The 16,270-nt window shown below is 43.2% G+C and overlaps 1 protein-coding gene across 1 annotated transcript; it reads right to left on the reverse strand.

Moving 5' to 3' along the window:
* Positions 1–108: 108 nt before the first annotated feature.
* DESI1 (desumoylating isopeptidase 1) lies at positions 109–16,262 on the reverse strand. Its single transcript, XM_056482544.1, has 6 exons — positions 15,816–16,262; positions 6,929–6,950; positions 5,942–6,011; positions 5,183–5,292; positions 4,315–4,437; positions 109–3,171 (listed from the first exon to the last, which is right to left on the reverse strand). Exons 1-6 carry the CDS (start codon positions 16,087–16,089, stop codon positions 3,078–3,080), a joined length of 693 nt encoding a protein of 230 aa, XP_056338519.1. The 5' UTR covers positions 16,090–16,262; the 3' UTR covers positions 109–3,077.
* Positions 16,263–16,270: the final 8 nt, after the last annotated feature.

Here is a 16,270-nt window from a genome sequence, read left to right on the forward strand (position 1 = left end):
TTTCTCATGCTTCACTTTCCAGGTGGGACCAGAGCAAAGATAATAATGACTTCTGGTCAGCTGCCTTGGCTGGGCAGCTGCGTGGGCACATGCATTCAATCAGAAAAATGTATTGTATTTCTTTTTATTGTAATAGAAAAAAAAAACCACAAGTAAATCAAAACATCACTTTCTGCCTAAAGACATTATTAACGTTTTTAAAATGGCACAGGGGGAACCTCAGCAATACAGGACAGATTGGTAAGTGTGGGCAGAAGGGTTCTGTTGCCTTTCAGGAGTTCAGTTTCCCTGCCCCTTCGTCCATCATCTGGCTGAAGTTCATCACCTATATACATTTACATACACTTCTCAGTCTAGTTTGTTTTCAGCTGGGTGGAACATTGAGGGCACAGTCTTGCAATTTACACATAACCATCTTTGGAGAAAAGAGGTTTCCTAAGAGCCCTACAGGGTACAGGGGTCTCACTACCCAGTAAGACCAAGCAAAAAGGATTCCCCCTTACAGTCATTTTGCCACAAAACACAAGAGTAGGTCCAGAGCCCAGGAGCTCTTTGACTATTGCAAACAATATATGGCTGAGTGAAATTTTATCCAGTGACCTTAAAGTAGGAGCATTATCTCTGGAAAGGAGCTGCTCAGGATGGGGAAAGGCAGATTGCAAAATGCACGGGGTGAATGTCTTCCTTTTCTTTCCTGCCCTGAGAAGATGCAAAAAGTCCTGAAGTAGGCAGCAAGCATCCAAAGTGACATCCAAAGTGGTGGACACAGAGGGCATATCCTCACTGTGTGTGTGGGGCAGAAACCATGGCACCAGTGCTTCCATCACAGGCAGCTGTGCCTGAAGTGGTAGTTTGCTGAAAGGAAAGCAAGCACAGCTGTGCGGCTTGCAGGTACCAAAGGAGCACACCAGGATGTTGGCCTGCACTGTGTCAGCTCGAGTGCACCTGCTCAGTTGAGGAAGCTCTGAGATCTCTAACATGATCTACAGCATTTTGTGGCACAGTCAGGTGTGTATTAAGATGAAAGGCTGTTTACTCTTCATAAACATGTATAGGAAAAGACTGGAGATAATACATATACTAGACAGGAAGACTAAGCTATGGCTTAGCAAAACCAGATACCAATCCTTCTTCCAGGAGTGTCAAAAGGCATCCATAACTGACTTTCATAGAATGTTTTCTGCAAACGGGACATCTGGGGGAGGAAAGATTGAAAGCTTTTGCATAAAGCCATCTGTAGTAACTGCTACAGTTATCTCCGAGTCCAGTCCATCAAATGAAATGCTTAAGGAGAAGTTGATGGCACAAGTTGAGAATGACATGGAAAAGAAGCATCTGGGCTGCAGGGGCCACTGCTGTGCACTGAGAGCAGGTAAACACAAAACAGCAGAATGGCCTGATAATAACTCCCATCTGTGCAGGACAAGAGAGTATTTGAGTGACAAAATTGCAGTTTTCCTCTATTCCAAACCCTCAAAAATACAAACTGTTATAGTCCACACAGAGTAACAATGTGATAAATTTATCAATTTGCATTATTCTGGGAGAAAGAACCCAGTAGAGGGAAGACATCTCCTTTAGGTATGTAAGAAGTTTCCAGTGCAGGAAGTTTGAGATGCAGGACTGAACTTGCAGCAATACTTTTCACAACAAAGCACTGGACAAAGGGCTGTACATTTGCATAGATGCCTTTTTGGCAGCATCTGGGATGTGCAATCCCCATTTAGGGAGCATCAGCACTGTTCTGGAGTTTGTCTGATATCTTTTTTATATTCCTTCCTAAATGTAACTGCTACAAAATTCTTCAAGAAAGTAGTGTATATACATGCATGAAAAGAAAACGTGCCTATTTTTTCATTCCCCTGGTCTTTTCCACTGCAAGTAATTGCAAAGCACTAAAAATCTTAAACTAGAAGATGCAGTATTGATATAATCAAAAGTTAATCTAAGGACAGGACTGTTTCTGCATGTACCCCAAGAAACTCAATTGTTCCACAGAAAAGCTTAATTTTACTCTTCTTCATTTTCTTTACATCTGGGGAGACCTAGCACTTATTCCTCTTAAGGAGAGCCCTGATGTGTTTGACTGCTTTGGAAAGGGCAGCACTATTAATGAAAGTTGGAACTCCTACTGTGTCTGCAATTGGATATTGAAGGCAGAATTGATCCAACTAGTATTAACATGCAGTTGCCATGCTAGTCCTGCATTACTGTACCGTAACTCTGGCTTTGTAAGGGGGGAAAAAAACCCCAAGAAAACACAGTTCTTATGCACTAACAAGGTTCTGTCTATCTGCTGATAAGCTTATGTGTGAGAAAAGGAAAACATATCACTTTATTTACTTTCACCTGAAATTTGTCTCTACCACTTCTGCTCATGAGATTCTGTTCTTTCCCGTAACTCTTGGATTACATTACGAAGCTCTTGGTTGCCTTCAGCTCCAGGTTCCCTCCCACCACAGCAAGTCCCACTGAATTTCAGCTTCTGTGTGTGACACTGACACATGGTTCAGCTTCATCACCTTTCCCATACACCTGTGCCACTGCAAATATTCTAATCAGACGAGTTCAGCTCTTCCCCCGAGCAAATGTCAGTGAAATAAGCAGACTAATCCTGGGACACCTTCACTTCCTAGGCTACCAATACTTGCTCTGCCTTTTTTTTGCTAGACTTCATCAAATACCCCCATAATAGAGGCAGTGACAAGACAAAGAAATGCAAGTCTGCAATGGACGGCCAGGACATCCTCTTATTCACTTCAGGTTGTGTAATGAGCCGTTGGATGCTCATGGAATGAATTTCCACTTACCAGCATAGGAGTTACGTAGAAAGTGTCAGCTTACTTGGACAAGACAGCCTTTATAAATTAGTATAATACTATTAGAAATTATGGCAATATTTTTGGTAGTATTGTCTTACATGCACCCTGATAAATTCTCTCCTCAGGAAATTTTAAAACTCGTCTTGTAACTTCTTTAGAGTTAATTCTCATGAGAAATTATAAAATAGAAATCTGGTAGATTCATGTTTAAAAAGGAAGAGGCCTGGTGAGGCTGGGCACACTGGGTCACTCCTGTTAACTCTGTCCATTATGTCTGCTGAAGGTATTTCCTCCAGGTGGCTGGATCTGGATGGAGTCCAGGAGGGGCCTTAAAGCTTGTCCAAAAGGTCTGAGAAGGTAAAGAAATAAACATCTCAAATAGTTTACTTGGTCAACAACTCCCATGTACCACTAAAGTACACTCACTTCCTAGAGTGCAATCAAATCAGCATTCTAGAAGCAAATCTGAAGAAAAGACAGACTACAAACTAAAGCAAAGTATTTTAACATATTAGTTTACTGTTCAGTAACTAGAAACTTAAACATGATTTTATATAAGATAGTTCTGAGTCCTACTACACCTACACTGCTACTGTAATACTGTCTGAAACCAGCTCTCAGTAATTCACTCTACTTAAGTGTGCAAACAAAATCCCTGTTATGCAACTGCAGTGTTCCATTAAGTACATCAATATTGAGGCCTGCCAAAAGAATAGCCTCTAACTTACTTAAAAGACAACAGTCCAACACTCCAAGAATAATTTATGTTGCAATCTGTAGCACCTGGTCTGTCTTTCAGTAAGACTCACTCTGTTATAGACTTTATCTGATTTTGAGAGGTCTGAAGTGCTAAGAGTCCAGGGTAGAAGACACATATCTCACAAATAATGTGCTATACCACTGTTATGAAAAGTAAGACCTAAAAGATGGAGCTTACAGCATCCTACTGGGATCCTCACTAGCTCAGAGTTAAAAAAAAAAAACCCAAACCATCTGAATTACCAGGCAGGAATTCTTCATTTCCTTTTTTTCACATCTTCTTTTTCCACCCAATCCTAGCTTTAAAACTGCAGCATTAATTTAAAAATCATATCTTCCCTGCCTCTTCACAAGCAAACTGACACCTCTGCTGCAATTATGGTACTTAGAAAAATGACTTTTAACAGATACTGGTTGTCTAAGAGGGAAAAAACCTCCTTGCACTGTTTTCTGAAACTTTCCAAGCTTGTGTGGTCACATATAAGAGACCATCACAAAATAGTTATTTTAAGTAAAAGGCAACAACAACCTTCTCCTGTCTTCTTTGGAACACCAGTGCCAGTTAGCACTTGTCATACAATGTTGCAAGTGGTGATGTAAAGAAAATTGCATCCTCTCCTTAATCTTATACTGGTTCTCATACAGATCCATCAGAAACTGGTACTGCTGGCTCTGTCAAATGTTTAAGCATTAGCATGAAGCAGATACAGGGAGGAGGGGCATCCATACTCACGTGGCAAGAACTTCAGATGGAAGGTCAGTGATGTAGGAAGGGATTTTTTTTCCTGTCAGAAACTGTGCCACTTCATTACTGAAGGTGTTGCAGTTATGTTCAAAGAGGTTATAAGACTCTCCTCTGTGCCACAGAAAAAAAATTGAAACAAAAAAGAACACACATTCAGCAATAAATCTTACAAGCAGAAGAACTTATACCCTTAATGAAGAACATCTCCTTACATTAGCACATCCTCCCCCCACTCCAATGAATTCTAAGGCAAATGGGTAAAATACAGACATCAATTCACCCTCAAATTCAATTGAATCAGGGTGGAAAATGACATCTCTCCACATCCTTGACTTTAATACTGCCATTTTTGGGAGAATAGGTGAGGTTTCTTCAATTAAAACCACAGTAGCAGTAATGACAAATCACAGGAATTATTGACTCTGAATAACAGCCAGAACACTAAATGTTGTGGTTTCCTATTCTTGTGAGAAGCAGAGTAGACTCTTTAACAGTCAAGACCTTGCTTCTACTCATGTGAAAATTGGCAGCTTTACTACAGTGACTACTATGACTCACAGGGCCAACTGCTATTTACTGAGAGATTTCATTTTCCCTGGTGATTCTCTCAAAAGCATTTCAGGCATTATTCGATTTTACAAAAAAACATTATGAAAGACTTCCCAGAAGAATGCTTTCCCAGCCTAGAAGGTAGCTCCTTGTGTGTATTGGTGCATCAGCCCAGTCCATATTTGAAGAGTACCAAATGAGAGAGTAAGTAGACAGAAGCTCTGTGAGCTGGGTTGGTTTCATAAGACTTTCCTCCATTCTGCACCTTTACAGGTGTATGAGTTTTCCAGTACAAGCTGTTACTTACCGGAACATAGATTCCCCCAAAGAGGAAAGGTATTCCAGAAAAATTTCTTCAGTGACTTCAGTGTTCCCCAGATCAACAACTGTGTCTGGAGGGCCAAGAAGTGTCCCTCCCTGTAAAAACGAACAGCCAGAAGATAATGTCAAATGATCAGGTGAATTCTGTACGAGGACTCTAGAGAATAAAGCTTTCATGGTTCGTCCAGGACAAAAGAAGGAACTTTTGGTATGTCTGTCAAGCAAAAAGCCCTGCTGGTTTCCCTTGTTCTGCACTCAAGAGAATGAGAAGAAACATGCAAGTTCCATTTCAGCTGGAAAACTTGGCTCTTTGGCCTGAAAGCTCTAAGCTATGGCAAAATTCTGCTTTAGAAGCACAGCCCATCCATTTTACCTCTCTATGAACAGAAAGATCTGAGAAAACATCATAGTTTGGGGCTTTTTTTTCATTCTTAAAAAGTCTCCATGTAATACTTAATGATACAGAATTGGACAAGGTGTCACTCTGGCAAAGCAATTGCAAAAGGTGTTCTGGATAGACACACTCTAGCAGAAGAAGCAACCCTCAACCTGAATTGAGTTAGGCTTAAACCCACTATCCATGCTCCCTTTCCCATGGTTTTCCCTGGGAAACCATGACAAGCAGCTGGCTTCAGCACTTGTCTGAATTTAGAAGTCTTTTGCTGCTTTTCTAAAAGACAGCAACACAAGCAATTCTGATCAGGTAACCATATAAAAAATTATGAGAAAATTAAGTTTAACTTACAGGTGCACAGCTGGAGATTCCTCCACTGCCATAGAAGAATTCATCCTTATGGACTATTATGGAGGTGTGCCTGCCACAGAGAACAAAAAAAAAAAAAAATTTGAAATAAAGGAAAAAAGTAAATAGCCTAGCACATAAATCACTGATAAATTTATGAGCTCAAGGACATAATGAAGGGAATAACTAAAAGAAAAGGTCAATATGTTCCTGTGAGTGGGAACAGGATCTGCTGGGGCATGAATGGACATGGAAGCAATGATTATCAAGCCTACTGCAATTCTGCAAGCAGTTAGGAAAGAACAGGTTTAGCTAAGAGCCCAGGCATGAGCCTCTCTCAGCTAACGGGCTGAGGGTGAGGTCAGCCCTCAGAGACAGAACAAGCTCTGCTACCACACTGACAGACTTCTCACTGGCTGAGAAGCTGGTCAGACAAACACTGGAGATGGATCAGTAGAGAGGAAAACGGATGGACAAAGGTTTAGGGGTTTTCTTGCCTCTAAAAAAACACCCAAACAAACCCTCTTCATGTGTTATCAAAATTCTTGGTATGAATTATAGGAAATTAGGGGGGTTTTTTGTGACTGAATGTAGATACTGCTCTTATACAACAGAAGACTTGATCCTGTAATACCTTCTTCCCACCTACTCTTTTACTCTCATGTTTAGTCCTGCCTGGAATTATAAGACAAAGTGCTTGGGACAGGGATGCTATTTTACCCTTGAAAATGTACACAGGTGCACAAAACCACAACAACTTCTAACAACACCCTTTTCCATGGGGTCCACTGAGCTTTGAACAGAGTGGTTTAACTAGCACCTGACAGTACATCATCTTACTGCCAATCTGTATTCAGGAACAGAAAGTGCCTTGGTCTCTCTTCCACAAGAAAATGTTCTTAAGATCTGAAGAATATATAACTGCATATTGAAAATACTTCCTACACCAGTGTTTTACACACATTATGCAATTTAAATCTAGTCACTTACCAGATGCCATCCAGCTGTTTCCCTGTATGCAGAGAAAAGAAGAGTTATTAGCAATGTACTTTCCAGATTTCAGCCTACTTTCTGTCAATCATTTAGGAGTCATGCTTATTATTTCACCATGACAGCAACACCAAAGATTTAATCCAGAGCTGTTTCTAAAAAATCCAGAATATCTTTCAAATTAACTACTCAATCCACACTACTGTTGTACTTCATCCCTCCTGGCAGGCAGAGGTAGCAATGCCATCCATCCTTATCCTGTCCTTAGGTGTTTTTCTACAGACCAAGAAAGAAAACATTTTCCTAAAATTAGAGTCTTCAATCAGGAGCAGAAGAGTTGAATTTGACAGAACTCATAACTGCAGGCAGCTGGCCAGCAGTGAGCATTCAGTTCTCTTTTCCAGTAACTGATGAGAGGTCTGACAAACATATGACCAGTGGTGGTAGCCTCTATAATGTATTCCACAATTTCCTCCTTTCCCTCCCTCCCCCTGCCCTTAAAATCTAGTTTAAGTGGGAACTGAGGTAGAAAAGTACAACACTGAAATTTATACAAGTTATAAAGCTATGGGGTTTTTTTTAGAACATAGCAGCAAAGACTTGCTTGTCAGGCACCACTACACTGATAATATAATTGTGTCTCAGAAAAGGTCTCTTTTAAAATGTGTTTCCAGTTCCCAATAAGCAGGAGACCTAAACCTCTCTGTTGTTCATGGTAGGATCTCAAGATTAAACCTCTTTCTGAAAGGTCTCCTGGACCTTTTACTGCTCTAGGCTCAATTATTTTATCTATTATAACCTGAAGGCTTGATCCCTGGTATCCTCCTTCTGGGAGCTTGCAGGGAGCCACCGCATGCTGTGGGAGATGTGCTATAACTTTATTTCCTGAACAAGGTGCATAACCCCCAAAAGCAGAATTAGAAAAACTATGTGCATACCAACATTTGGTATTCTCTTGAACCCAAGCACTAGACTGAGTGCTCCTCTGCCACAAGAAAAAGCAATCACTAACACATTTTTTTTCCACTCAAGTCTGAAGCAAAATAGGTACCTGCTTCAGATGAGGGTCATGGAAGAGTAGAGGCAGGGAAAAGGCTGTTGTGACAAAGAGACATCAGCTGAGGTGAGCACACGTAGTTTTGAAGCAGGTGGACTGATCTGTCACTCCCATGGATCACAGCCAGGCAGCAACCACCTTCCCTGTTAACCCATCGCACAGAAACGTAGGCTTGGAGTAGGATGAAGGCCAAAAGAGAGTGGCAATAATGACATAAGCAGAACAGTGTGTTGCAGTATCTCAGAAGCATCTGCTGGCCCTTTAGCATGTCCCACTGTTGTGCTTCGTGATCCTTTGGCCCTTGTTCCACGTGCTCTCCACGAGAGGTTTCACCTGGCACTCCAGAGATGCCAGCACCCATTTTTGGCCCTCCAGGCTCAGCACCACAGGTAGCACTGGCCTCTGGTTGGCTCTACCCTTTGGCTTTGCCCAGTTAGTGTTCTGTGTATCTATTAACAAATTATTACACATTTGCTCATGATAAATAACTTTTACACTAGAAACTTGAACTTTATCCTTCAGACCAGAGAAACAAACCATTTCAAAGGCAGTACATATTAAAACTGTACCTGTTCTTTGCGTGCTAAATTGAAAGAACATTTTAGTATTTACTTTCACACACACGTGCAGAAAATAATAACAAAAGACTTTTCAGAGAGTTTGCCACTTGGTACCTAGATTCCGGATGCAGGTGAAAGAGCTACAGTAGATATTTGCAGTGTCACAGGTGCTGCCAGGACCTGCTCGTGCAATTACAACACCTACCTGAAAAGATCATTGCAGCAAAGGCTACACAATGGGCTGCTCTAGCAAGGTTGCAGCCCACAGCTCAAGGGAGGTGACTCTGTCCTCCAGTCTGACACATCTGGAGTGCTGTGTCCACTTTTGGATCCCCACAGTACAAAAGACACTGACATACCAGGCTGGAGCACTTACTATACTGAAGAAGAACTGAGAAAACTGGTGTGTTCATTCTCAAGAAGAGAAAGTGTCTATATTCCTGTCTACAAGTACCCAACAGGTATGGGTGAAAAGGGACCCTTGCTCTACTCAGATATGCACAGTGAAAGGCAAGAGGTGCTAGCTGGAAAATGGGAAATTCACAATTCGGTAGGAAGCAGGGAAAACATTTACCATGAAGGTGGTCAAACACTGGGGCAGGATTCCAGAAAGTATATGGGATTTCAATCCTTGAAGATACTTAGAACTCTGCTGTCCAGGGGCGTGAAGAATTTGCTCTTGTTGGCTCTACCTTGAGCAGGACTTCTAGAGGTCCCTTCTCACCAAAGTAATTGTCTGATTGTATGTACAAAACTCAAGCAGAATTCGGGAACTGGACTTTGCTTTGGACTGCAGTCCAATCTTTACTGCTACACATGAAGTCAGTAGCAGTCCAAAGGCAGCAACTGCCAGGGCAATAACAGAACAGCTTTTGGCAAGTGAAGCTGCCTGTCTTCACAAGGCAGGTCTGTCTGTGGCTGCTCAGCTCAGTCAGTTTGTGCCAACACTGATTTGAAAATCTTAATGAAGCTGCAGACCCATTATTTTTCCTTGGCTCCCAGAAGTCATTAACCAAGCTGGCATTGTGGAAAACACACACCAGATCTGCAGCACTGCTGACAATACGGCTGTGGTAGCTCTCCAGCCTGCTGCAGACAAAATATAATCCCTTTCTTCCACTGGTAGACTGTGTTTGGTCAGATACAGTGCAAGTGTCTTCAATGACAACACTGGGAGAATCCCATGCCTAAGAAACCTGCCATATTGGCCACATATGCATCACCCAGAGACATCCAAGACTAAGAACTTTTGGTATGCTGCTGCAGTACCCCAGGCTTCACAGCTGGCTGTTGTAATTTCAAGTCAAACTGAGCCACAGAGGAAAAAATCAATGGCCACCAGTTTCTGAGGAACTCAGACAGCTCCCTTTCCTGCTGCTCAGCAAGAATCTCAGTGTTGTTTGTCTGTCATGTAAGAGGTTATATGCAGACCTTCACAGACACAATCATCTTCCTTCTGAAGTTTTGCCTCTGATGGGGATCCTCCTCTATGACTCTGCTTGCCCTTTCTCCCAGACTCAGACACTGCATAGAACAGGTGACAGCTCACAACCCCTGGCAAGCTCGGGTAAAGCAATCAGGGCAGCCTGCACTAAGGAGTTATGTTTTGCCTCCTGCTTGACATTGCCCACTAACACAAAATATTTTGTCAAGAGCCTCTGTGTGTTGATACAACAGGCCCAACAACATGACCAAGCAAGGCTATAGCATTGCTGGGAGTGCTAAGACACAAGTTGTATGCAGGCCTTGCAGCAACACTTCCCAAAAAAGCTCCTTCTGGCAGCACTGTCCAGCTTAAAAACCAGAAGCTCAAGCTTGCCATGAACCTCCCCAGATAATCCTACAGTGCAATAGAGCTCATATCTATCTCATAGTCAAGTGAGTGGACTGTAAGAAGGGATTGCAAACACTATCCAGGATACAGGCAGATATCATCATGTTTCCTGTTCTTCCACTACTTGCCACACTCCAAACTCCTGTGGTCACTGCAATGTGGGTGGAACTGTGGGCTGGTACTGCCACCAAAACCAAGCCATTTACTCATCACCTGAGGCTGTCTATTACTATACAGAGATTCTCCAGTAACTTCCATCAGAGCTGCAAAAGTCTTTGCTCAATTAATTGCAGGCATTACCCTTTACTCAATACCTACAGTACAGCTAATCCAAAGGATGCACATGCTCATAAAGCAGAAAAGCAATGTCCTGATGGGATGATGCTCTTTTGGGCACTTAATGTATATGAAGAGGGTATCAACAGGATGGATCCAGGCTCTTTTCAGTGATGACCAGCAATAGGACAAGAGGCAATGGACAGAAACTGAGGCACAGGAAAAGTCATCTGAACATGAGAAGAACTTCTTTACTGTAAGAGTGACAACACACTGGAATAATTGCCCAGAGAGGTTGTAGAGTTTCTCTCTCTGAAGATATTCAAGAACCATCTGCACACAATTCTGTGTAATGTTCCTGGGATGACCCTACTTGTGCAGGGAGATTGGACCAGATAACCCACTGTGGTCTTTTCAAACCTTACCTTTTCTGTGATTCTGTTATCCAGGTAAAACAGGGAAACAGCAAGATGCTAACTAGTTTAAATATTTCAAGGGTCAGGGGCTGTTGAACAGGAAAGGTTGGTGCAAATTTAGATGTACACATTTAATCACACAACATTTACTGCATATGGCCAGGCTATCAGGTATCAACTCTTCCAGAGAAATTGCCTCTGTGCCAGCTCAGCCTGAAGTAAATGTGAAGCAAATCAGCTTAGTTTGATCTGCATCCATTCCAAGCTAATGCAAGGTACCTTGTTTTTGTCACAGACCATGAACATAGAGATGAAAAGCTACTGCTTATATTTGTGAGAGTTTAGGGGGATACCGTGTCAGTCTTTGGAAACGTGATCACTATGACTTTTGAGTGGCTTTATACTTGTTTTTGTTTGGGGATGGTTTTGTTTGTTTATTTACTTTTTCATTTTTTTATTTTTCCCTTGCTGATGTGCTTCTGTGGCTCTTTCCTGAAAATACTCACTAGAACCTGGGGGGAGATGCCAGTTCAGCATGAATCTGTGTGCTTAAGCATCTCAAAGATTCCATTTGTTTTAATAAGGCAGAGTATTATCTAGCAAGTAAACAAGTTTTTGTATTTGCTGTTTTGGTTTTTTTTTACATTCATAGCTCAAATAGTTTAATAGTGTTTACATGAGCTAGAAACCTATGAGAAAAATAGAACATAATTCCAGAATTCTTGGCTTAGTCACAGGAACATGGAAAATGAAGTAGTTAGATTAGTTTCTTGTAAAATCAGTTCAGGAGACTGCAATTGTTTGGATACAGGGGTATTTAGAAAGAACAAGCAAGCCCATATAATTTAAGAATCAATCAAACAGGATTACTTCCATGCTTAGATTTGTCTCGAAGGCCAAGCACAAGGGAGATTAGATGCTCACCACTCTTTTTCATCATCACAGTAATTTATTAATCTTGAGGGCCAAACAATGTTGATTATTCCTGTGCATTTTAAATATCAAATGAAAGTGGCATTTGTTTATTAATCCAGATTATTATGCTGAAGGGCAGAAGAGTTCTGAGATATGAGGGAAGGAAGTCTCTGTGCAGATGGGCACTTAGTTTACCCCATTCAGAGTTTAGGCCATCCAACCCTCAGTGCAAGATCTATGCCTGCTGTTGAGCTATTAAGAAATAATAGGAAGCTCAGGATCTTTAACAATATATCTGTGCTTTGCAATGGATATGCAAGCCCCAGAAGACCATAAAAGACTCTAAAAAATAAAAGTAGCAAACTGGTCTCCTGTGGAATCGAAGTAACACAATTCAGTCAACCAACATGGGTGTATCTAGCAGTGCATTGCTTTGCATATTGCAATTTCCCTAGGACAATCCATTAAGATTCCTGCCTTTTTTGAATTGAAAATTACTCTAATTAGGCAAGCACTTTCTTCTATGTGTTATCCAGGGTGCTCAACCAAAGCAAAAAAAAAAAAAAAAACAAAACCTAAGGGAGAGGAGAGGGAGGAGCCTGCTTCAATTCCCTTCTCCCTGAGGTGCCCAGAGAGACCCAGAAGCAGGCTATATTGGGGGAGGGTAACACACGCGATTCTCATGAAATACCAAGCAAATGCTGGGAGCAAAACTGATAGAGTATCATGCTGAAACAATTCAAAACTGCTCAGAACAGATGGAGGAGAAGCAGAGAAATGTGCTGGCCCGGGAAAATGGAACCAAGCAGAAGGCACCTCCTTTCAGCAGTTACCTTTCGCTCCAATTCCCTCTGGGCTATTAAGTCCCCACAGCTGAATGCACTACTTAAAAAATTCAACCAAAACATACTCCCAGTCCACTCAACGTTAATATATACTACACTGAGCCAAAGCTGCTGTGGTTAACCAAGCTCCCAGTTCACTCTGTGAGTCACAAAAGCAATAACCTCAGTTACAGGACAGGAGAATTTTGAGAGCTGCTAGACATTTTTCTTTAAGCCTATGATGCAATAGGATTTTAATTTTCCTTGAAGACTTCTCTGCCTTTGGACATCTGTTTCAAAATCAGCATTGCAAGCTGAACTATTCTCTTTTCCTCTTTACCCTCCACAGAATCAGGTGGATTATGTTTTCTGTCTTGGCAACAGAAATCTTACTGCATTCAGGTCATCATTTCTTATTTTATCACGTAGCTGAACAGACAAATGTAGTCACAGACTGAAAGGGGGGGAAAGAGGACCAACAGTAGCTACTGAGAAGATGCAATGAATGTGCTGCTTCTGATACCAAAGGCAATTGAGCTACAACTTTTGGTCATACATACTTCAGAAAATAAATATTCACTAAATTACAGGAAGCTTACAGAAAGTAAGAAGAATAAAAGCAGCCTGGGTAGAAAATGAGTAAACTTGCCAAGAAAAACAAAGACTGCTCAAGGGACAGGACTAAGTCACTCTAAAGCCTGCTATGAACTGTGCTAAACATCTCTCCCTTCCAGATTCATCATTAAACAGCAACAGAAAGAACTGATGCTGAAAAAGTCAGTGCAATATTTAGTAGTGAGAGCTGATCCCTGAAGGCTGTGCTGACATAGTCCACAACACCTCTGGACCCTAATATCACAACAGAAGACACAGTGCAGTGATGCTCTGGCAGCAGTCAGTCTCACATTCCCCTCTGGCAAGGGGACCTGAGCTGCTGTTTTCAAGCCCGACAGAAATCGATTTTAGCACAATCAATTACCGTATTTATTTTTTTCTTTCTAAAACAGTGCATTTCAACTTAGGCAATGTTACAGAATTATCACTCAAAGCAAAACCATTGTTTCAAACCTGGCATTGATGAAAAGAATACTGTAAGTAGAGATGCCAAGTATAAATCCTTTAAGAAATGCCTTCCTCTTTTATTTCTACGACTTCCCCTATGACCTACAGTTTATGAACATCACTAAGGTAAGAACTGATATTGACCTTCTGAAAGTTGATATACAGAGAAATAGAAAGAGGTCTATGCATGAGGTAAGAGGAGTATTTTCTCAATCATTGGCTCTTGAGGAGATTTCCAAAATCATCTGGAACAGAGCTGAGTGAGGAAGGAAAGGAAGGAAAGGAAGGAAAGGAAGGAAGGCTTGTTTTGTGAACAATCATGTCACTGGATCCACACAATCTCAAATGTTCTGCAGTCTGCATTGTCACTGTGACCACGCGGGCCTAGTTGGCCACATTCCATGTACACATCTGAACTCAGTTACCAGGCAGTGCTAGCAAGCAGCATTTCCCCTACTACCCAGAAGTGTTCAGGTTTTTAAGCTTTCCTTTTCACTGCTCAGACTCCCAGAAATTTACCACCAAACTGCATCACAAGCACTAAGTTGTTTCAAGTTGTTGTTTGAACAGATTAGAAAGCATCAAAAATTAAGTCATGTACCATGTGTTTTTATGTGGAAATTCAGAAAGCTACAAGATCCCAAGACTGACTGTATAGGTAAGAAGTGAGTTTAAACAGCCTTTGCTTGATCTATGTGAAGATTGACATACAAATAATTATAGTGCCAAGCTATCTCTATTACAGTCTTTGCTTGGTTAATAGTACGAGTGGTGAAGTTCTACTCAAACACTAAGTAAATCATGCACCCATGTAATCTCAAGATTCATAACTCTTAGCCCATGAAAAAACATGGCTATTTCACTTGATAGGTGAAAAGCTACTTCCCTAAGGGCTACAGTAGAAGCAACTCTGACCACATAAAAAGTTTTGAGGTTCTCCAGTGCTGGAAACACACATCTCCCAAAGTGGTTGCTGCTGTCTGGCTAACAGAGCACAACACACATGATCTCTATACTATTTTCTTCTCAACTTTGCAAACCTATTATTGACCTGCATGAAACCTCACGCTAAGAATTGTCTGGACTTTCATTTTAAACTTGCAGGAAATCACAGAATCTCCTCACAGGGCAGATAAGCAAAGTGAATGCCAACAAGCTGTAAAACAAGATTACACAGAGCCATCTGTTCAGACACTGAGCCTGTTGAGAAGTCTCATCCCACACAGACTGCTGGTCTGACAGGGGCCAGAATCTACTCGTAACAGGTATAAAACACTCTCTTGTTACATTCAATTAATGCTTCTAAAATTTGAAGCAAAACCTATTTCCTTTCCATCCCAAGTTTCAGGTTCGGTTGGAAACGCGCACAGAGACATCCGGCAGACTCCTGCAAACTCTCAGAAGGAGAGGGCTGATGGCTGCACATTATCAGCCCAGCCCGGCCTCGACACAACATGGAGCCGTTCGAACTCAGTAGCCTTGTAAATAGAAGGCGTCTTTCTTCAGCTCAGCCTTCCTTCGGCGGCAGCCGGGCACTCGGGAGCTGAGCTGTCCCTCCCTTCGGGGGCCAAGGAACACTTTTAACCTGCCGTTGGTATGTTACCAGCGCGCAGCGGCAACGGGCGGCTGCCGGAGAACAGGCTGGATCTGCCGCACTGACTAAGCTCGTCCCGGGCTCAGGAATCCGGCAGCCAAACCCCGCTGTGTCCCCAAGCACCGGGCCTGCTCCGCACATCCCGAGCCGTGCTGCGCCCGCCGGACACCACCGCCGCCGCCCGGTGCGCCCTCAGGGAGCCTTCCCCGGCGGCCGCTCCCTCAGGAGAGCGATGCCGGGCGGGGATCGCCACCCCCGGGGAAGGAGGCGGCGACTTCGGCAAAGCCGGGCCGCGACGGAACGCGAGCCCCCGGCTGTCGGTGCCCCGGTGTCCCCGCCGTGCTCTTACCCAGCATGAGGGGGCTGAGGCGCCGGGCCATGCCCTTGGACAGGTCGTACACATAGAGCTTCACGGGGTGCAGCGCCAGCGGTTCCTCCATGGGGGCGCGGGCGCGGCCGCCGGGCGGCAGCCGTAGCCCTTGCGGACAAAGTTGAACGGCCCTTCCCTCCGGGACTCGGAGGGGAACGGGAGGAAAGGACGGCCCCGGTGCCGGTTCCCGGCGCAGCGGCCCCAGCCGTGAGGTGACAGACGGGGAGGAAGGGGCGATGCTGCCCGGGCGCATGCGCGGCCGCCCCGCGCCTGCTGGGCCTCCCCGTCGCTGCGCGACTGCACCAGGGGGAGGAGCTAAAGCCGGGGGGTGGAGCTAGAGCCGGGGGGCGGAGACGGCCACGTCCCGCTCTCATTGGCTGAGGCTCGGAGATGCGCGCAGCGCGTGAGGAGCTCCCGCCCTTAGCTGCCGCACT

Source organism: Oenanthe melanoleuca, chromosome 1A, assembly GCF_029582105.1.
Source record: "Oenanthe melanoleuca isolate GR-GAL-2019-014 chromosome 1A, OMel1.0, whole genome shotgun sequence".
NCBI classification, from domain to species: domain Eukaryota; kingdom Metazoa; phylum Chordata; class Aves; order Passeriformes; family Muscicapidae; genus Oenanthe; species Oenanthe melanoleuca.